Source organism: Somniosus microcephalus, chromosome 9 (genome assembly GCF_052327205.1).
Source record: "Somniosus microcephalus isolate GS21.2 chromosome 9, FLI_Smic_1.0, whole genome shotgun sequence".
In the NCBI taxonomy this organism is placed as follows: Eukaryota; Metazoa; Chordata; class Chondrichthyes; order Squaliformes; family Somniosidae; genus Somniosus; species Somniosus microcephalus.
Window position 1 is genome coordinate 218,438,450 of NC_140995.1, and position 16,464 is coordinate 218,454,913.

Below are 16,464 nucleotides of genomic sequence, written 5' to 3' on the forward strand. Positions count from 1 at the left end.
GGGTGAATTAGCGTCAAATCAGGTACAGAAAGAGAAATAGAGAGGGAAAGAAAGATTGGATTAGGAGAGAGAAGAAAGAGACAGACCGGTACGAAAATATGTATAAGAAAAGGTAAGAAAAACATTTAACACTTTAAAAATCTCTAAGAAGGAATGAGTCTCCACAGTTTAAATTGTTCAATTTAAGGGCCAGAGAAGTTGATTGGCTACAAATAAGAATAAAACCAAACAGACCACTCGGCTTTGACCTAGGCATCGGATTCGATTATGACAAAGGCACATCCAGACCAGTCCACCCTGCAAATTCCTCCTCACTAACATTCACAGAATCACAGAAACCCCACAGTGCAGATAGAGGCCATTTTGGCCCATCGAGCCTGCACCGACACATATCCCACCCAATCCCCGTAACCCCTACACCAACACATATCCCACCCTATCCCCGTAACACTAGGGGCCAATTTATCATAGCCAATCAACCTAACCCGCACATCTTTGGACTGTGGGAGGAAACCGGAGCACCCGGAGGAAACCCACGCAAACACGGGGAGAATGTGCAAACTTCACACAGACAGTCACCCGAGGCCAGATTCGAACCCGGGTCCCTGGCGCTGTGAGGCAACAGTGCTAACCACTATGCCACCGTGCTGACATTTGTGGACTTGTGCCAAAGTTGGAAGAGTTATCTCACAGACTAGTCAAGCAACGGCCTAATGTAGTCATACTCACAGAATCATAGCTATCAGCCAACATCTCAGACTCCTCCATCACCATCCCTGTCCCATACACAGGCTGGTCAGACCCATCAGAGGTGGCAGCACAGTGGTATACAGTTGGGAGGGAGTGGCCCTGGGAGTCCTTAACCTTGACTCTGGACCCCATGAAATCTCATGGCAACAGGCCAATCATGGGCAAGGAAACCTCCATCTCATTACCACCTACCACCCTCTCTCAGCTGATGAATCAGTACTCCTCCATGTTAAACACCACAGAAGAAGCACTGAGGGCTGCAACAGCACAGAATGTACTCTGGGTGGGGACTTCAATGTCCATCACCAGGAGTGGCTTGGTAATACCACTACTGACCGAGCTGGCCGAGTCCTGAAGGACATAGCTGCCATACTGGGCTTGCGGCAGGTGGTGATAGAACCAACACGAGGGAAAAACCTACTTGACCACATCCTCACCAATCTATTTGACCATGACAGTATTGGTAGCAGTGACCACCGCACAGTTCTTGTGGAGACGAAGTCCCATCTTCACACTGAGGACACCCTCCATCTTGTTGTGTGGCACTACCACTGTGCTAAATGGGATAGATTCAGAACAGATCTAACAGCTCAAAACTGGGCATCCATGAGGCGCTGTGGGCCATCAGCAGCAGCAGAATTGTATTCTACCACAATCTGTAACCTCATGGCCCAGAATAACCCTCACTCTACCATTACCATCAAGCCAGGCGACTAACCTTGGTTCAGTGAGGAGTGTAGAACAGCATGCCGGGAGCAGCACCAGGCATACCTAAAATGAGGTGCCAACCTGGTGAAGGTACAACACAGGACTACATGCATGCTAATCAGTAGAAGCAGCATGCTATAGACAGAGCTAAGCAATCCAATAACCAATGGATCAGATCAAAGCTCTGCAGTCCTGCCACATCATCGTGAATGGTGTTGGGCAATTAAACAACTAACTGGAGGAGGAGGGTCCATGAACATCCCGATCCTCATCATCACTCAAGAAGCTATACACCATCCAGGACAAAGCAGCCCACTTGATCAGCAGCCCTTCCACCCGCTTAAACATTCACGCCCTCCACCGCCAGTGCAAAGTGGCTGCAGCCTGTACTATTTACAAGATGTACTGTAGCAACTTGCCAAGGCTTCTTCGACCGCATCTCCCAAACCCACGACCTCTACCACCTAGAATGACAAGTGCAGCAGGCACATGGGAACATCACCACCTCCACGCCACACACCATCTTGACTTGGACATATCTCGCCGTTCCTTCATCGTCGCTGGATCAAAATCCTGGAACTTCCTACCTACCGGCACTGTGGGAGTACCTTCACCACACGGACTGCAACAGTTCAAGAAGGCAGCTCACCTTATCAAGGGCAACTAGGCAGAGGCAATAAATGTTGGCCTTGCTTGCGACGCCCACAGCTCGTGAATGAATACATTTTTAGAAATTGACCAGCAAGTTCTGGAGATTCGCAACTCACATTGTATTTCTTAATCCCCTTTTGCACATTAATAACACCCTGCATCGTTCACACGCAGATATTTTTTGAACAAGATCCAGCCTGTTAGTTCAGACTGTTACACAAACATCCTTAAAATGGCATCACCCATTTTTACAAGATTGTTTACTTTAATTCCTCAGAACGTAAGGTTTCCACCATGGAACTTATTACATCCCCTACCCCCAACAAAATTATTGTGAAAAAGATTCTAATATGGCCTGTATAAGCAACCAAGTTCATTTAAGTTTCTTCGCTGCATGTAAAAATTCCCCTTTCTCTGAAATTCATAATCCTCCCCCATATTAATTTTGAGGGATATAGACAGAGTAGATAGAGAGAAACTGTTCCCATTGGCGGAAGGGTCGAGAACCAGTGGACACAGATTTAAGGTGATTGGCAGAAGAACCAAAGACGACATGAGGGAAAACTTTTTTATGCAGCGAGTGGTTATGATCTGGAACGCACTGCATGAAAGGGTGGTGGAGGCAGATTCAATCATGGTTATCAAAAGGGAATTGGATAAGTACCTGAAGGAAAAAAATTGCAGAGCTACGGGGTAAGGGTGGGGGAGGGGGACTAGCTGAAGTGCTCTTGCAGAGAGCTGGCACGGACTCGACAGGCCGAATGGCCTCCTGTGCTGTAACAGTTCTATGATTCTAGGGCTGAAGCACATTGAGGTGATATGTGGTGGGGCAAGGCCATGGAGGTGCAGAAGGCGTGCATAGGGATGTCTGGCTAGAAGAGATCACCGAAGTAGGATGGAAAGTGAATTCCTGACATAGTACAAACACGTTTCTTTTTATTATTGGCATATTAAGATTGCTCTTAACAAGTTTTGGTATTAAATGTCAAAACACAAATCAATTAAATGTTATGATGCAGTGACATAGTGAGTGAATGTCATGTTTCACATGCTGAAATATGAGCAGCTCAGAAATCAAGAGTGATTGTTTCAAATTCCTTTCAGCAAATGTTCTGGTTTCACATTTTTAAGATCAAAACTTGTTTAATTGTGCTTTTTTTCAGGAGGTACCTGCTGGCGAAATAATCTGACCTGGAAGTGCTGTCTCCAGTAGCATTGGGGTTCAACCTTCCAGATCACAAAAGCAGGCATCACACAGACCAGGGAGTGCCCGATTTGATTTCTGTTCTGTGTTGAGTTAGGAATGGCATTATAGTTGCTTTATATTTTCAGGGGGCTGGGGGAGGGATAGTTCCACCAGAAAAAATCAAGCAACCATGTTATGGAAAGCTCTGACTTATTTTGTTTTATCCTGTTCTGACAGGACATCAAAATAATCCACTGCAGTAGTTCTTTGGTTCTGTGTCATTTACACTGCATGTAGGGAGAAATGGTGAGCACATAATACCTACGAATGCAGCAACATAAATAACAGTATGTTTAGCTCTTAGTGCCTCTATACTTACAGTTGAGTGGCTCGTCGGCGTGATACCAATTTAAATGACACACTTTGTTATGCGTTAGGACCACTCATTTTAAATATGGTGTCACACTGGGACCCATCTGGTGTCCTCTGTAACTTCACTCCTTTATATTGGGATGTGAATCCTGAAGCAATTTTTGAACTTACCATCCGCTTTAAAGTTCAAAGAATTCCCCCATTTTATAAAAGATTAACATACTTAAGAAAAATGTCGGTTTTATTACCCGTATGGAGACTCTTGAGTCACGGCTACCTCTCTGCTAGACTGCTCGGGGGATGTCCTGAAGAGGAGCATCCCCAAGTGTCTCCATAGAATGCACCCCTTCATCCAGTTTCCCCAGGCTACGACTTAAGCGGGACTCAGAGCTGTTCAGGAGCCGCAGGATTCCAAAATCCACAATCTTGGCTTGAAACGCTGCATTCCCAGGCTAGAGCTTGGTTTCTCAGTGTCCCGCAGCTCCAGACTGGCTCCCAGGCCTAACATCATGGCCCCCATGGCTCATCAGTGATGCAGAGCAAGGAGGGGACCCAACTAGGCAGTCTCCATGTGTATAAGAAAATTAGCATTTTTGCAAAAAAGTATATTTTTTCTACATAAATTGGGTTTAGTAACGTACAAAAATAACTTGCCTTTCTTTAATCACATTAATTGAATTAATGTGTAGACCTTCTATGGCATTGCACATGCTGAATTGGAGAATATGCTGTAGTTTAGCATAGACCTGTTAAGCCACGATAGCAAATATATTTTTCATGCTCAAAGGAGCGAAAGATTCCAGAGCCCTTCTCCCTTCCACTGCCACTTGAGGGTCTGTTTGCCTCTCCATTTTCCTCCATGAAATGAGTTTTCATGTCCATCCCCCTCCTTCCCTATTACCCTCTCCCTTATAGCAACAGCATCTCGCTCACTCTCTCGCTCCCCTTTCTTTTTCTTTCTCTCTCTCTTTCGTCCGTCTCCCCCCACCCCCCACCAATTCCTGACCCTAACAGTCTGTGCTGCCTGGGCCGTACTACTTTCAGCAGCAGTGAAATCGATAAAGTCAGCCTTAGCTGATTGGTGGTTGGACTCTATCACACCTTGCACCTTATTTGCTGATCAATAAAAGACTTCAGACCAATGAAATCCCCAAAAAGATTGAGAGAAAACATGCTATTTTGTTATTTGCAGAATCAATGTTATGTTGTGTTTACTGTAGATCTGGGAAATATAGCTGTATTGATAACACTATTTTCTAGATAATGTTTAAATAAGATAGAATTTTATATTGAGTTTGAAAGTGATTTAGTTAAATCCAAAACTAGGGTCTTAAATCTAAACAAAGCAAACTACGTAGGTATGAGGGGCGAATTGGCTATGGTAGATTAGGAAACTACATTAAAAGGTATGACGGTAGACAAGCAATGGCTAGCATTTAAAGAATTAATACATAATTTACAACAAATATACATTCCTTTAAGGCACAAAAGCCCCACAGGAAAAGTGGTCCAACTGTGGCTGACAAGAGAAGTTAAAGATAGTATTAGATCAAAGGAAGAGGCTTATAATGTTGCCAAAAAGAGTAGTAAGCCTGAAGATTGGGAGGATTTTAGAATTCAGCAAAGGAGGACCAAGAAATTGATAAAGAAAAGGAAAATAGAATATGAGAGTAAACTAGCGACAGACATAAAAACAGACTGTAAAAGCTTCTATAGGTATGTAAAAAGGAGAAGATTAGCAAAAGTAAATGTGGGTCTCTTACAGGCTGAGACAGGAGAAATTATAATGGGGAATAAGGAAATGGCAGAGAAATTAAAAAAATACTTTGTGTTTGTCTTCACCGAAGAAGACGCAAAAAACTTCCCGGAAATAGTGGAAAACCAAGGGTCTAGCGAGAATGAGGAACTGAAGGGATCATCAGGCTAAAGGGATCAAGGGATATGGGGAGAAGGCAGGGACAGGGTACTGAATTTGGATGATCAGCCATGATCTCATTGAATGGCGGAGCAGGCTCGAGGGGCCAAATGGCCTACTGCTCCTATCTTCTATGTTTCTATGAAAGAAATTAGTATTAGTAAAAAAATAGTACTGGAGAAATTAATGGGACTGAAAGCCGATAAATTCCCGTGACCTGATGGCCTACATCCTAGGGTTTTGAAAGAGGTGGCTATAGAGATAGTGGATGCATTGGTTGTCATTTTCCAAAATTCCATAGATTCTGGAACGGTTCCCATGGATTGGAAGGTAGCAAATGTAACCCCACTATTTAAGAAAGGAGGGAGAGAGAAAACGGGGAACTACAGACCAGTTAGCTTGACATCAGTAGTAGGGAAAATGCTAGAATCTATTATTAAGGACGTGGTAACAGGGCACTTAGAAAATAATAATAGGATTGGGCAGTCAACACGGATTTATGAAATCATGTTTGACAAATCTGTTAGTTTTTTGAGGTTGTAACTAGCAGAATAGATAAGGGAACCAGTGGATGTGATGTATTTGGATTTTCAGAAGGCATTCGATAAGGTGCCACACAAGAGGTTATTAAACAAAATTAGGGCTCATGGGATTGGGGGTAGTATACTAGCATGGATTGGAGAACGGTCAGAAAACAGAGCATAGGAATAAACAGGTCATTTTCAGGTTGGCAGGCTGTAACTAGTCGGGTACCGCAAGGATCAGTGCTTGGGCCTCAGCTATTCACAATCTACATCAATAATTTGGATGAGGAGACCAAATGTAATATATCCAAGTTTGCTGATGATACAAAGCTGGGTGGGAATGTGAGTTGTGAGGAGGATGCAAAGAGGCTTCAAGGGGATATAGACAGGCTAAGTGAGTGGGCAAGAACATGGTAAATGGCATATAATGTGGAGAAATATGAAGTTATCCACTTTGGTAGGAAAAATAGAAAAGCAGAGCAGTTTTTAAATGGTGAGAGATTGGGAAATATTGGTGTTAAGAGGGACCTGGGTGTCCTTGTACACGAATCACTGAAAGTTAGCATGCAGTTACAGCAAGCAGTTAGGAAAGCAAATGGTATGTTGGCCTTTATTACAAGAGGATTTGAGTATAAGAGTAAAGACGTCTTACTGCAATTATATAGGGCCTTGGTGAGAACACACCTGGACTCGGCCTATATTCTCTAGAGTTTAGAAGAATGAGAGGTGATCTGATTGGAACATACAAAATTCTTACAGGGCTTGACAGGGTAGATGCAGGGAGGATGTTTCCCCTGACTGGGGAGTCTAGAACCAGGGGTCACAGTCTCCAAATAAGGGGTCGGCCATTTAGGACTGAGATGAGGAGAAATCTCTTCACTCAGAGGGTGGTGAATCTTTGGAATTCTCTACCCCAGAGGGCTGTGGAGGCTCAGTCGTTTCGTATATTCAAGACAGAGATCGATAGATTTTTGAATATTAAGGGAATCGAGTGATATGAGGATAGTGCAGGAAAGTGGAGATGAGGTAGAAGATCAGCCATGATCTTATTGAATGACGGAGCAGGTTCGAAGGGCCAAGTGGCCTACTCCTGCTCCTATTTCTTATGTTCTTAAATGAGTATGGTCTGACACAAATTGATGACTGTTGTGTAATTTTTCCAGGTAAATTCAGGAAAATTCTAGTCATTATTACCCTCATTCTTTTCCATGTTTTTCACATTTTTGTGTCCACAATAATCACAGAGTTGCAGGATTTGTGAATCATGTTGCTTTAACAGTGTCTTAAAGTAGTTCTGTTCTGGTTGTCTTCAATATACCAGCACTGCCATCTTTTAACATGAGAGAATAACATGAGTTAAGAACAATTGGCTATATCCAACAAAAGGTGCAATTTAGTATAAGGTTATTTGATGTAAAGCATTGAACTGTTGCATGCACAGGAAGGTTTCTCTGTGTGGATAATTAAGATTTGCAGATGAATACACAGTTGGAAAAGGGGCAAATGCAATGCAGAATTATTTTCAATTAAAGGTTTTTCCCCTTGTGACTGGAGTAAATCCTACGTGCCACATTGAGTAATCTGTTTATATCACTTGACTATTGATTATTGCCGATTATGAGGGTCTTGTGTGTAAAAAGTGCTTTTAATATTGCTGGTAGTCGTACTAAAAGCAGTAAGTACAGATATATAGCTTGATTTCTTGTTAAGAGAAAGAAAACCTGTTATTAATCCCATCCTCTTCATAATCTTGAAAACTTCAATTAGGGAACCTTGGCATTTCCTCTTTTCCAAAGAAGACAAGTCCAACTTGATCTTTCCTCACAACTTGCATTTCTGACACCCAGAATCATCTTGTACCTTTTCAAGAAAAAAACACCTTTCTACGATCAGGTGACCTGGACTGCACATAATACTTTAGATGGAATCTTACGCACACCAGTATAACCTCTTCTAGTTTGTTCTCTATCCTTGTGCTATTGCAATCCTGCGCTTTGTTTTTTTTGTGTAGGCATGAGAACTAGGCTTTCAGTTTAATGGATTTATACACAAAACCCCAAGATTTCTTTCCTGGTTAAACATGACTTCCAGTTAATATATATTTAACACATATCCCCACTTTTGCTCCCATACTATTTTACACATTTAACAGCATCTGCCATCTATAAACCAGTTCTCTAAAAGAACCAAATCCTTCTGAATAGTGATACTGTACATTGTTTCCCAACATTTACACTGCCTCCTACTTTATTAATATCTACAAACTATTCCCCCCCCCCAACAATCTTTTTTATTGCCAAAAACAATATAGAAATAAAAACCTGAATTGTTTGCTTCAACTATGAAAGCAAACCTTATGTAGATCTTGGCAATCTTGATTACATTAAATTGGAACCGATCCATTCATCTGCCATTTTAAGGAAAAATCTTGACAGGTATGAAACTTGTGGTCTGCTGTAATGCCGAAAATGCATAATTGCATTAATATCTATCACTGTATTTATACGCACCTGGAAAAACAGGTCAACAACGATGCTTTGAACCACGACTGAGCAGTACATCATGACTTGAAGTTGATGACAAAGAACCCCACTTACAAAACTCTTTGCAATTTACTTTACCTTCTAGCTGTTGTTAAAGCTGAGCAACTGAGAATTCCACCTTTTAACTGAAGAGAGGTGACAATGTGATTGGGAACAATTGGCCAGCTCTCATAGATCAGGATGTTGTCAGAAATGTTGTTCTTGTTGTCACTAGGTTTATTTAGCATATTAATATCCATATAGAATAGAATCCACTTAAGCCAATGCACTGTGATGTGCCAATACACGTTCTGTATATACCCCACCTCCAACTGCTCCCATTAGTGTTATTATACTTATAACCCAGTGGTACTCTATCCTGGTGTCGTATTGGTTGAAAGTGCTTTCCAGACACAACCCAAGTTTAGAAGGAGAAAATCTATAAAGTATTTGTGCTGCTGTAAGTTTTTCCACTGTTCAAGTTCCTAGTACAGGTTGAGCGTCCAAAATCCGGAGTTCCGGAATCCAGACTCCGGGTCAATTGGTGACGGGGACGCCTGGAATCCATAAAATATTCCAGAATCCGGACACCCTGTCAAATCGCAACCTGGGCCCAGGCATTTCCGGACTCGGAAAGTGTTTCTGATGTCCGAAGTCCGGAAATGCCCGAGCCCAGGTTGCGATATTTCCAGACTTCGGACATCAGAAACGCGTTCCGAAGTCCGGAAAAACACGAAAACCGGCTCTGTCTCGGTGTTGCCGGATTTTGGACGCTCAACCTGTACAAGAATTTCACACGCCTACCACTTCACTGAAACCTAGTGAAAACTTCGCATACCTACTAGAGCAATACACTTCAGTAAAATTATAGTGACAACACTACTTTATGTTAGGATAGTGTGTGGATTTAACTTCACATATAAATATCTTTGTGACTGACAGACTGACTTCTGACATTTGTTGCACCATATATGACTACTACCAAGGCTGCTTCATACTGGTCATGTGTATTAATAATATGTATATTAATTTGTTTTATTATGTTGTGTAAAATCTGGTCTATTGATCCCTCCACTTTAAAGGATACACCCACAATACTTACACCAGCTAACTGGTAAAATCTTCAAATTGTGCTCTCAGCGTTTCATCTTAAAGACCTGCATGAAAATGTGATTTTTACTTCAGGGTTAACGATAATATAATTATAATTTCTTTTACATCTCTCATTACAGTGTGCTTTTGGGAACGTACAACAAGGTACTTCAGTCAAATCCAAATGCATGGAATTCAAATCAATGCTAATTTCTGCCGGTGCCCTAATATGTGCAAATTGTTACCAAATTCAAACTTGAACTTAATAAATAAGCCTGCTTTTCTGAAAAGCCAGGAAGATTTAAAATAATACGGTGGAATGGGAGAGAAAGTTAAAAAATTACAATAATCTTGCCTGCCTTGGTGTTGGTAACTGTGACTCCCCACTCTATCAGATGCCAATCTTATTTAGAACACCTGCAGGGTAGAGGTGGGGCCCACATGGATGCAATGTTCTTCTCCAATGGGGAGAGGGGGGACATTGGAAGACATTTCACTCTGGGTTGATCTGGTGAAGCTCCTAATAACCAGTTACAGAGCACCAATGGCGCAGTGCTGGATCATTTACCAGGAGTCTTAGTCTAGAAAGATACTGTTGGAGAAGCAAGAGCCGGAGAAATGTTGCGTGGAATACCAGAGGCACACACCTCTTGTATTTCATATAGTTTTTGTTCTTTTTCAATAGTTTTGCACCACGTTTACCTAAAGCTGGAGAAACCATACATGGGCACAAGTTTCTTATTGGATTTGGAGGAAAAGGGGCCAATCAGTGTATCCAGGCAGCACGGCTTGGAGCTACATCGGCAATGGTTGGCATGGTAAGACTAAAAAAATTCTAAACTAATAAGTTATATCTTCGTCATGGAAGCAGGGACAATGAGGAGAATTTGGCTCTTCTGTGATCTAACCAAGTTCTCAAATTACCTGTAGAATAATAGGCAATAGTGGCATCATTGTTAGGGTTCAGTAATACTGCCAATTCTGCACTAATGTGAGGCAGTTTAGATGCATTAATGTGAAAGGTGGTGGTATGATTCAGGTGTTGGCTCTAATCTGATGGGCTCTCTAATATCTCTAATAAATGAGTTGCTAGTTACTATAGTTAAGCACAGCATCATATATATATATATATATATATATATATATATAGAGAGAGAGAGAATTTGCATTATTACTACACCTTAATGTCAGAGTCGGGTCATTCTGCAGCGTAATAAGAGTCTGCCAAATGTGCGTCTTAGTACTGTAGCTAGATTTCTGAATCCACCAAGCTTAGAAAACTTACATAAAAAGACCCCATCATACATTTTTTATTGTCTAATACTGTACTTCGAATCATGCAGCACAGAAGGAGGCCATTCAGCCTGTCATGCCTGTATCGGCTCTTTGACAGCTGTCCAATTTAGTCCCACACCAACTTTTTCCCCATAAGCCAGCCTCTTCAAGTACATGTCCAACTGCCTTTTGAAAGTTCTCATGGAATCTTCTTCCACCACATTTTCAGGTAGTGCATTCCAGATCTTAACAACCCTCTGTGAGGAAAAAAATTCTCCTCAATTCCCCTCTAGCTGTTTTGCCAATTATTTTAAATCTAGGACCTCTGGTTACTGACCCATTTGCCAGAGTAAAAGTTTTCTTCCTACTTGCTCTATCAAAACCCCTCATAATTTTGAATATCTATATTAGGTCTCCCTTTAACCTTCCCAGTTTCTCCAATCTCTCCACATAACTGAGGTCCCTCATCCTGGTAAATCTCCTCTGTACCCTCTCCAAGGCCTTGACGTCCTTCCTAAAGTGTGGTGCCCAGAATTTTTTTTGTATTCATTCACGGGATGTGGCATCGCTGGCAAGGCCAGCATTTATTGCCCAGTCTTAATTGCCCTTGAGAAAGTGATGGTGAGCCACTTCTTGAACCGCTGCAGTCTGTGTGGTGAAGGTACTGCCACAGTGCTGTTAGGTATGGAGTTTCAGGATTTTGACCCAGCGATGATGAAGGATCGGCGATATACTTCCAAGTCAGGATGGTAGGGGAACTTGGAGGTGGTGGTGTTCCCATGCACCTGCTGCCCTTGTCCTTCTCTGCCTCCACAAGAAGATTTCCTTTGTTTGTCCCTAATCGGCCCCACCATTCCTTTAAATCCTTTTACTTTCTATATGTTTATATTAAGATTTTTGGGTTCCCTTTTGTGTTACCTGCTAATCTTTTCTGATACTCTCCCTTTGCCCTTCTAATATCCATTTTCAATTCCTCCTTGCACTTTCTGTATTCTGACTGATTTCTACTCTGTGCTGCACCTGACATTTGTCATAAACCTCCTTTTACTGTTTTCTTCCTTTATTATCCAGTGAGCTCTAGCTTTGGATGCCCCATCTTTCCTCCTTATGGGAATATGCTAGGTTTGTACCTGAACTATCTCCGTCTTAAAGGCCTACCATTGGTCATTTACTGTTTTCCTGGCCAATCTTTGTTTCCAGTATATGGCGTTAGGTCGCAGATCAGCCATGATCTCATTAAATGGTGGAACAGGCTCGAAGGGCTAAATGGCCTACTCTTGTTTCTATGTTCCTAGTCCACCTGTGCTAGATCCTTTCTCAAATTACTGAAATTGACTCTCTTCCAGTTGTGTATTTTCACCTTGAATTTTTCTTTGCCCCATTCCGTAACTACTTTAAATCTAATTATATTATTATCACTATTACCTAAATGTTCTCCCACTGAAACACACTTCACTTGCCCTACTTCATTCCCCAGAACTAGATCCAGCATTGCTTCCTTCCCCATTGGGCCAGAAACATACTGATCAAGAAAGTTATCCCATATACATTTTAAGAATTCTTCTCCCTCCTTGCCTTTAACCTCTTTTTTTCCAAGTCTGTATTAGGGTAAATGGAGTCCCCTACTATTACTACTCTATTATTTTTACATTTTTCTGAAATTTGCTTACAGATTTGCTCCTCTATCTCCTTCTCACTATCTGGAGGTCTATAGTAAACACCCAGTAATGTAACAGTCTCCTTTTCTGTTCCTTAACTCTAACTAAATAGATCCAGCCTTTGAACCCTTTAGTGTATCATCCCTATGAAGAACATATTATTATCCTTGATCAATACGGCCACACCCTACTTCTGTCTTTTTTCCTTCCCTATCCCTCCTGAATACATTGTAGCCAGGAATGTTTAGTTCCCATTCCTGCCCATGTTTAAGCCAGGTCTCCGTTATAGCCTCTATATCATAACCCCATGTGGCAACTTGTGCCTGTAGCTCATGAACCTTATTTTAAACACTCTCGCATTAACACACATGCATTCCTTCACCATGCTAATCGGCTTTGCTTTTTTTCCCCCATCTAATTCCTGCTCTTTCTACACTATTCCTTGTTCTGTTGCTGTTTGTCTCTCCTAGTTTTCTATGCACCTTGTCTCCTCTCTGCTGCTGCATCCTGTTGGCCCTCCCCCTGCCAAATTAGTTTAAACCCTCCCCCACAGCACTAGTTAACCTCCCCGCGAGGACATTGGTCCCAGCCCTGTGCAGGTGAAACCCATCAAGCATGAACAAGTCTCTCCTGCCCCTGAACTGTCCCAATGACTTGTCAAAAAAAGGTTGGGATAAAAATGGATCTGCTGGTGGGGATACATTCACACTACAATTTTAATGTTGTGAATCAGTGGAAAATGCTGAGCACCAGCCATGAAGTTTCAGTGTAAATTATCTCCCATCTATGTTCTGTTGGAATAAAAGAAGGGAGAAGGGAATGCTCTTACTAGATAGGATTGAGAACAAGAAGATTTAGAAGGAAAGCTCTTATTTGGAGGAGAAAATCAAGTTGTTAGAACTTGAAATATGGAACAAGAAATCAGTAAACCAGTATAGTACTAAAAGTATCTCCTCCATATAGTTTACAAATTGTGTACTCCACAGGGTGTAGCACAGACACCTGCAAAATGTCTCTAGTAATTCGTCCCTCTAACTATCATTACCTTTCTATTACTCACTAATTTTGAATCCAGCTAGTTGATCTGTCTTAATTCCATTGAGCTGAATCTTCTTTTAAAGCCTCATTTGTGGAACTTTGTCAAATGCCTTAAATTCCTTGTAAAGTGAATACATTGGACAGTCCTTGTCCACTACTACAGTTACTTCATTTGAGAGATATACCATGTTGTTTTAGAGACCATGTTAGCACATGGCCTTCAGACTGTGCGGATGAATGTTGAATGCATTTGTCAGAATTTCCGGATTGTTTTCCAAGTTACTGATGAATAGGGAAACTAGACTGTTACTGGCAACCATGTTTCATTTAAATTGCATCCTAAGAGCCAGCTGTGAGTTATTTCGATCCCACTATCAGAAATTAATTTAAAAATGGTTTCTTTATTAAGATGGATTAAAAGTGTATCAGCTTCAAGAAGCCATCACCTGACCGTTCTTTCCCTCACAAACAGGTTGGGAAAGATTCATTTGGAGATAATTACATCCAAAACTTCAAAAGTAATGGCGTGTCTACAGGTATTACTTCAAAATATTCTTTTCTCTACTGGGAGAGATTATGAATCTGCAATGGAATTATTGCAGATCTTCTGTTAAACATTTCTCCATTGTCAGCTTTTCCTGTCAGCAGCTGTCTTGCAGGTTGTAACTAATTTTTACCAGTTATAACTAAACACTATTGATTGGAGACGGCTTTGACATAAATCAAGCCTCCATACATTCTAATTACACAGCTGTATGTCACAGTGTGAAAATTATTATTACACATTTTATCAATTTCTCATTACAGACCATGTGGGTCAAACGGATGAAGCATCGACAGGCGTTGCCCCTATTACAGTGAATGACGAAGGTACTGCATAGGTTTGACATTTTCATTACCTTACGTTAAAAAATCTCCTTTTATCAGGAAAGAACTGTATAAAATTAGCCAAGCACTTTGTTTTTATTTTTAAAAAGAGCATATAATAAATAAATAAGTGTGCATTAGCAGAGGCCTGGCAGTAGGTTGTCTGCCCACCTATTTTAGCAGGAGTACATTGTTACCTTGGAATACTAATAGGAGGTGGAAGATTATTAACTGGCCTCTTGCAATACAGAGGTTTCTTTGAAACCCAGCAGAAAGTTAAGTAAGATTTTAAGGGAGGTTCCTTTTGTTACTTTCTCCCCAGTGACAGGGGAGAGTATCTATCTGTGTGAATATAGTGTTATGGAGTACCTTCAGGTCAGAGAGCAGAAACTCTTTAGCCAACACGTTGTAGAACCAGTAATCAACATAATTGCATCGCAGAACTTTGGCGAGTTAGATCCCTCAGCCCACTGCTCTTTCAACCAATACAATCTCAGAATCAGAAAGCAATCAGATTCGAGAACCACTTCTGGTAACATTTTTGATTAGCTTAGTCACAAAAATGATGAAACACATTTTACCAAACAGAAATTTATTTGACCACACTCAAATTCAAATTCAAATCGCTTTATTGGCATGATAAGGTACATCTTATGTTGCTAAAGCATCAAAATACATTTATGGTTGAACACATAAACGCAGTTCTATTCATACATTGTATAAACAGGTATATCCCCGAGTGTATAAATATACATTCGCATTTTTTATATATACTCTTTTCTTAGTTTACTGGTTGTCCCTCTGTTCATGGCAAGCTGTAACATAGTGTGCCGCCAGTGTTACACAGCTTCTCTCCTCTCCCAGTAGGTATGGGAGTTTTTGGTTGTCATTCAGATTTCTGAATTCAGGGCATATTTGTGAGAATTTTTGGTAGAAATTCTCCCTGATGCCCTGATATTTTTCACAGGCTGTGAGGAAGTGCATCTCTGTCTCCACTACTCCCTGACTGCAGTGAGAGCATATCCTGTCTTCTCTTGGCAGCCTGGTCTGCCTGTGTCTGCCTTTTTCGATCGCTAGGCTATGTTCGCTAAGTCTGTACCTTGTCAAGGTTCTTCTCAGTTTGTTATCCTTTACCATGGTCAGGTAATCAGCTATGTTGTATTGTCTGTTTAGGGCCAAGTAGCAATTGAGTTTGCTTTGGGTTTTTGTTGTTTCTGCCCAATATGTCAGATATTTTTCCTTTTGCTTAGCGACGATTGTGTTGGGTCGAATTCTTTGTGTTACCCTGTCGCTGTCCTGGGGCTGGTTATTGTTAGTATTGTTAGTAGTTACTTCGCTGAGTCCCAGGACTAGTTGACTGAGGGTATTCTTCTTTATGTTCAGCTCTTGGCATTTCAGGGCGTCGTAGTGATAGCATTGGGGGTTGCTCATTTGAAGGTGATTCCAAAATTTGGTGGCTCTTTTTTGGATAGTGATTATTAATGGATATTGGCCTAGATCCGCCCTGCATGCATTGTTTACTGTTTTCCTTTGAGTCCGGAGGATACTTTTACAGAATTCTGCATGTAGGATCTCAATTGGGTGCTTGTCCCATTTTGCAAATTCTTGTTGTGTTAGCGGTCCCCATACCTCACTGCCATAGAGTGCGATTGGTTCAATTACTGATTTGAAAATTTTGAGCCAAATGCTAATTGGGATTTCTATTTGGATTGATTTTTTGATGGCATAGAAAGCCCTTCTTGCTTTCTCTTTCAGTTCATTCACAGCCAGTTTGAAGTTTCCCGTAGAACTGATTTTTAAGCCCAAGTATGTGTAGTTAGTGGTTTGTTCAATTTTGGTTGTTCCTAGTGTGAAATTTATTTTGGGTCCCTGATGTTTGGATCTTTGCTGAAACACAAGGACTTTG

At 41.3% G+C, this 16,464-nt stretch overlaps 1 protein-coding gene across 5 annotated transcripts in view; it reads left to right on the forward strand.

The window, feature by feature from the left end:
• Window positions 1-16,464, forward strand: part of rbks (ribokinase) — a 211,282-nt gene that overhangs the window by 58,017 nt on the left and 136,801 nt on the right. For all 5 annotated transcript variants that reach the window (XR_015079620.1, XM_085997914.1, XM_085997917.1 and 2 more), the window contains exons 2-4: window positions 10,406-10,538; window positions 14,164-14,227; window positions 14,499-14,561. Coding sequence is in view for 4 of the 5 variants with exons in the window: in XM_085997914.1 (XP_085854040.1) it covers window positions 10,406-10,538; window positions 14,164-14,227; window positions 14,499-14,561 (260 nt within the window). In the remaining variant the exon portion in view is untranslated. The remainder of the gene's footprint in view (window positions 1-10,405; window positions 10,539-14,163; window positions 14,228-14,498; window positions 14,562-16,464) is intronic.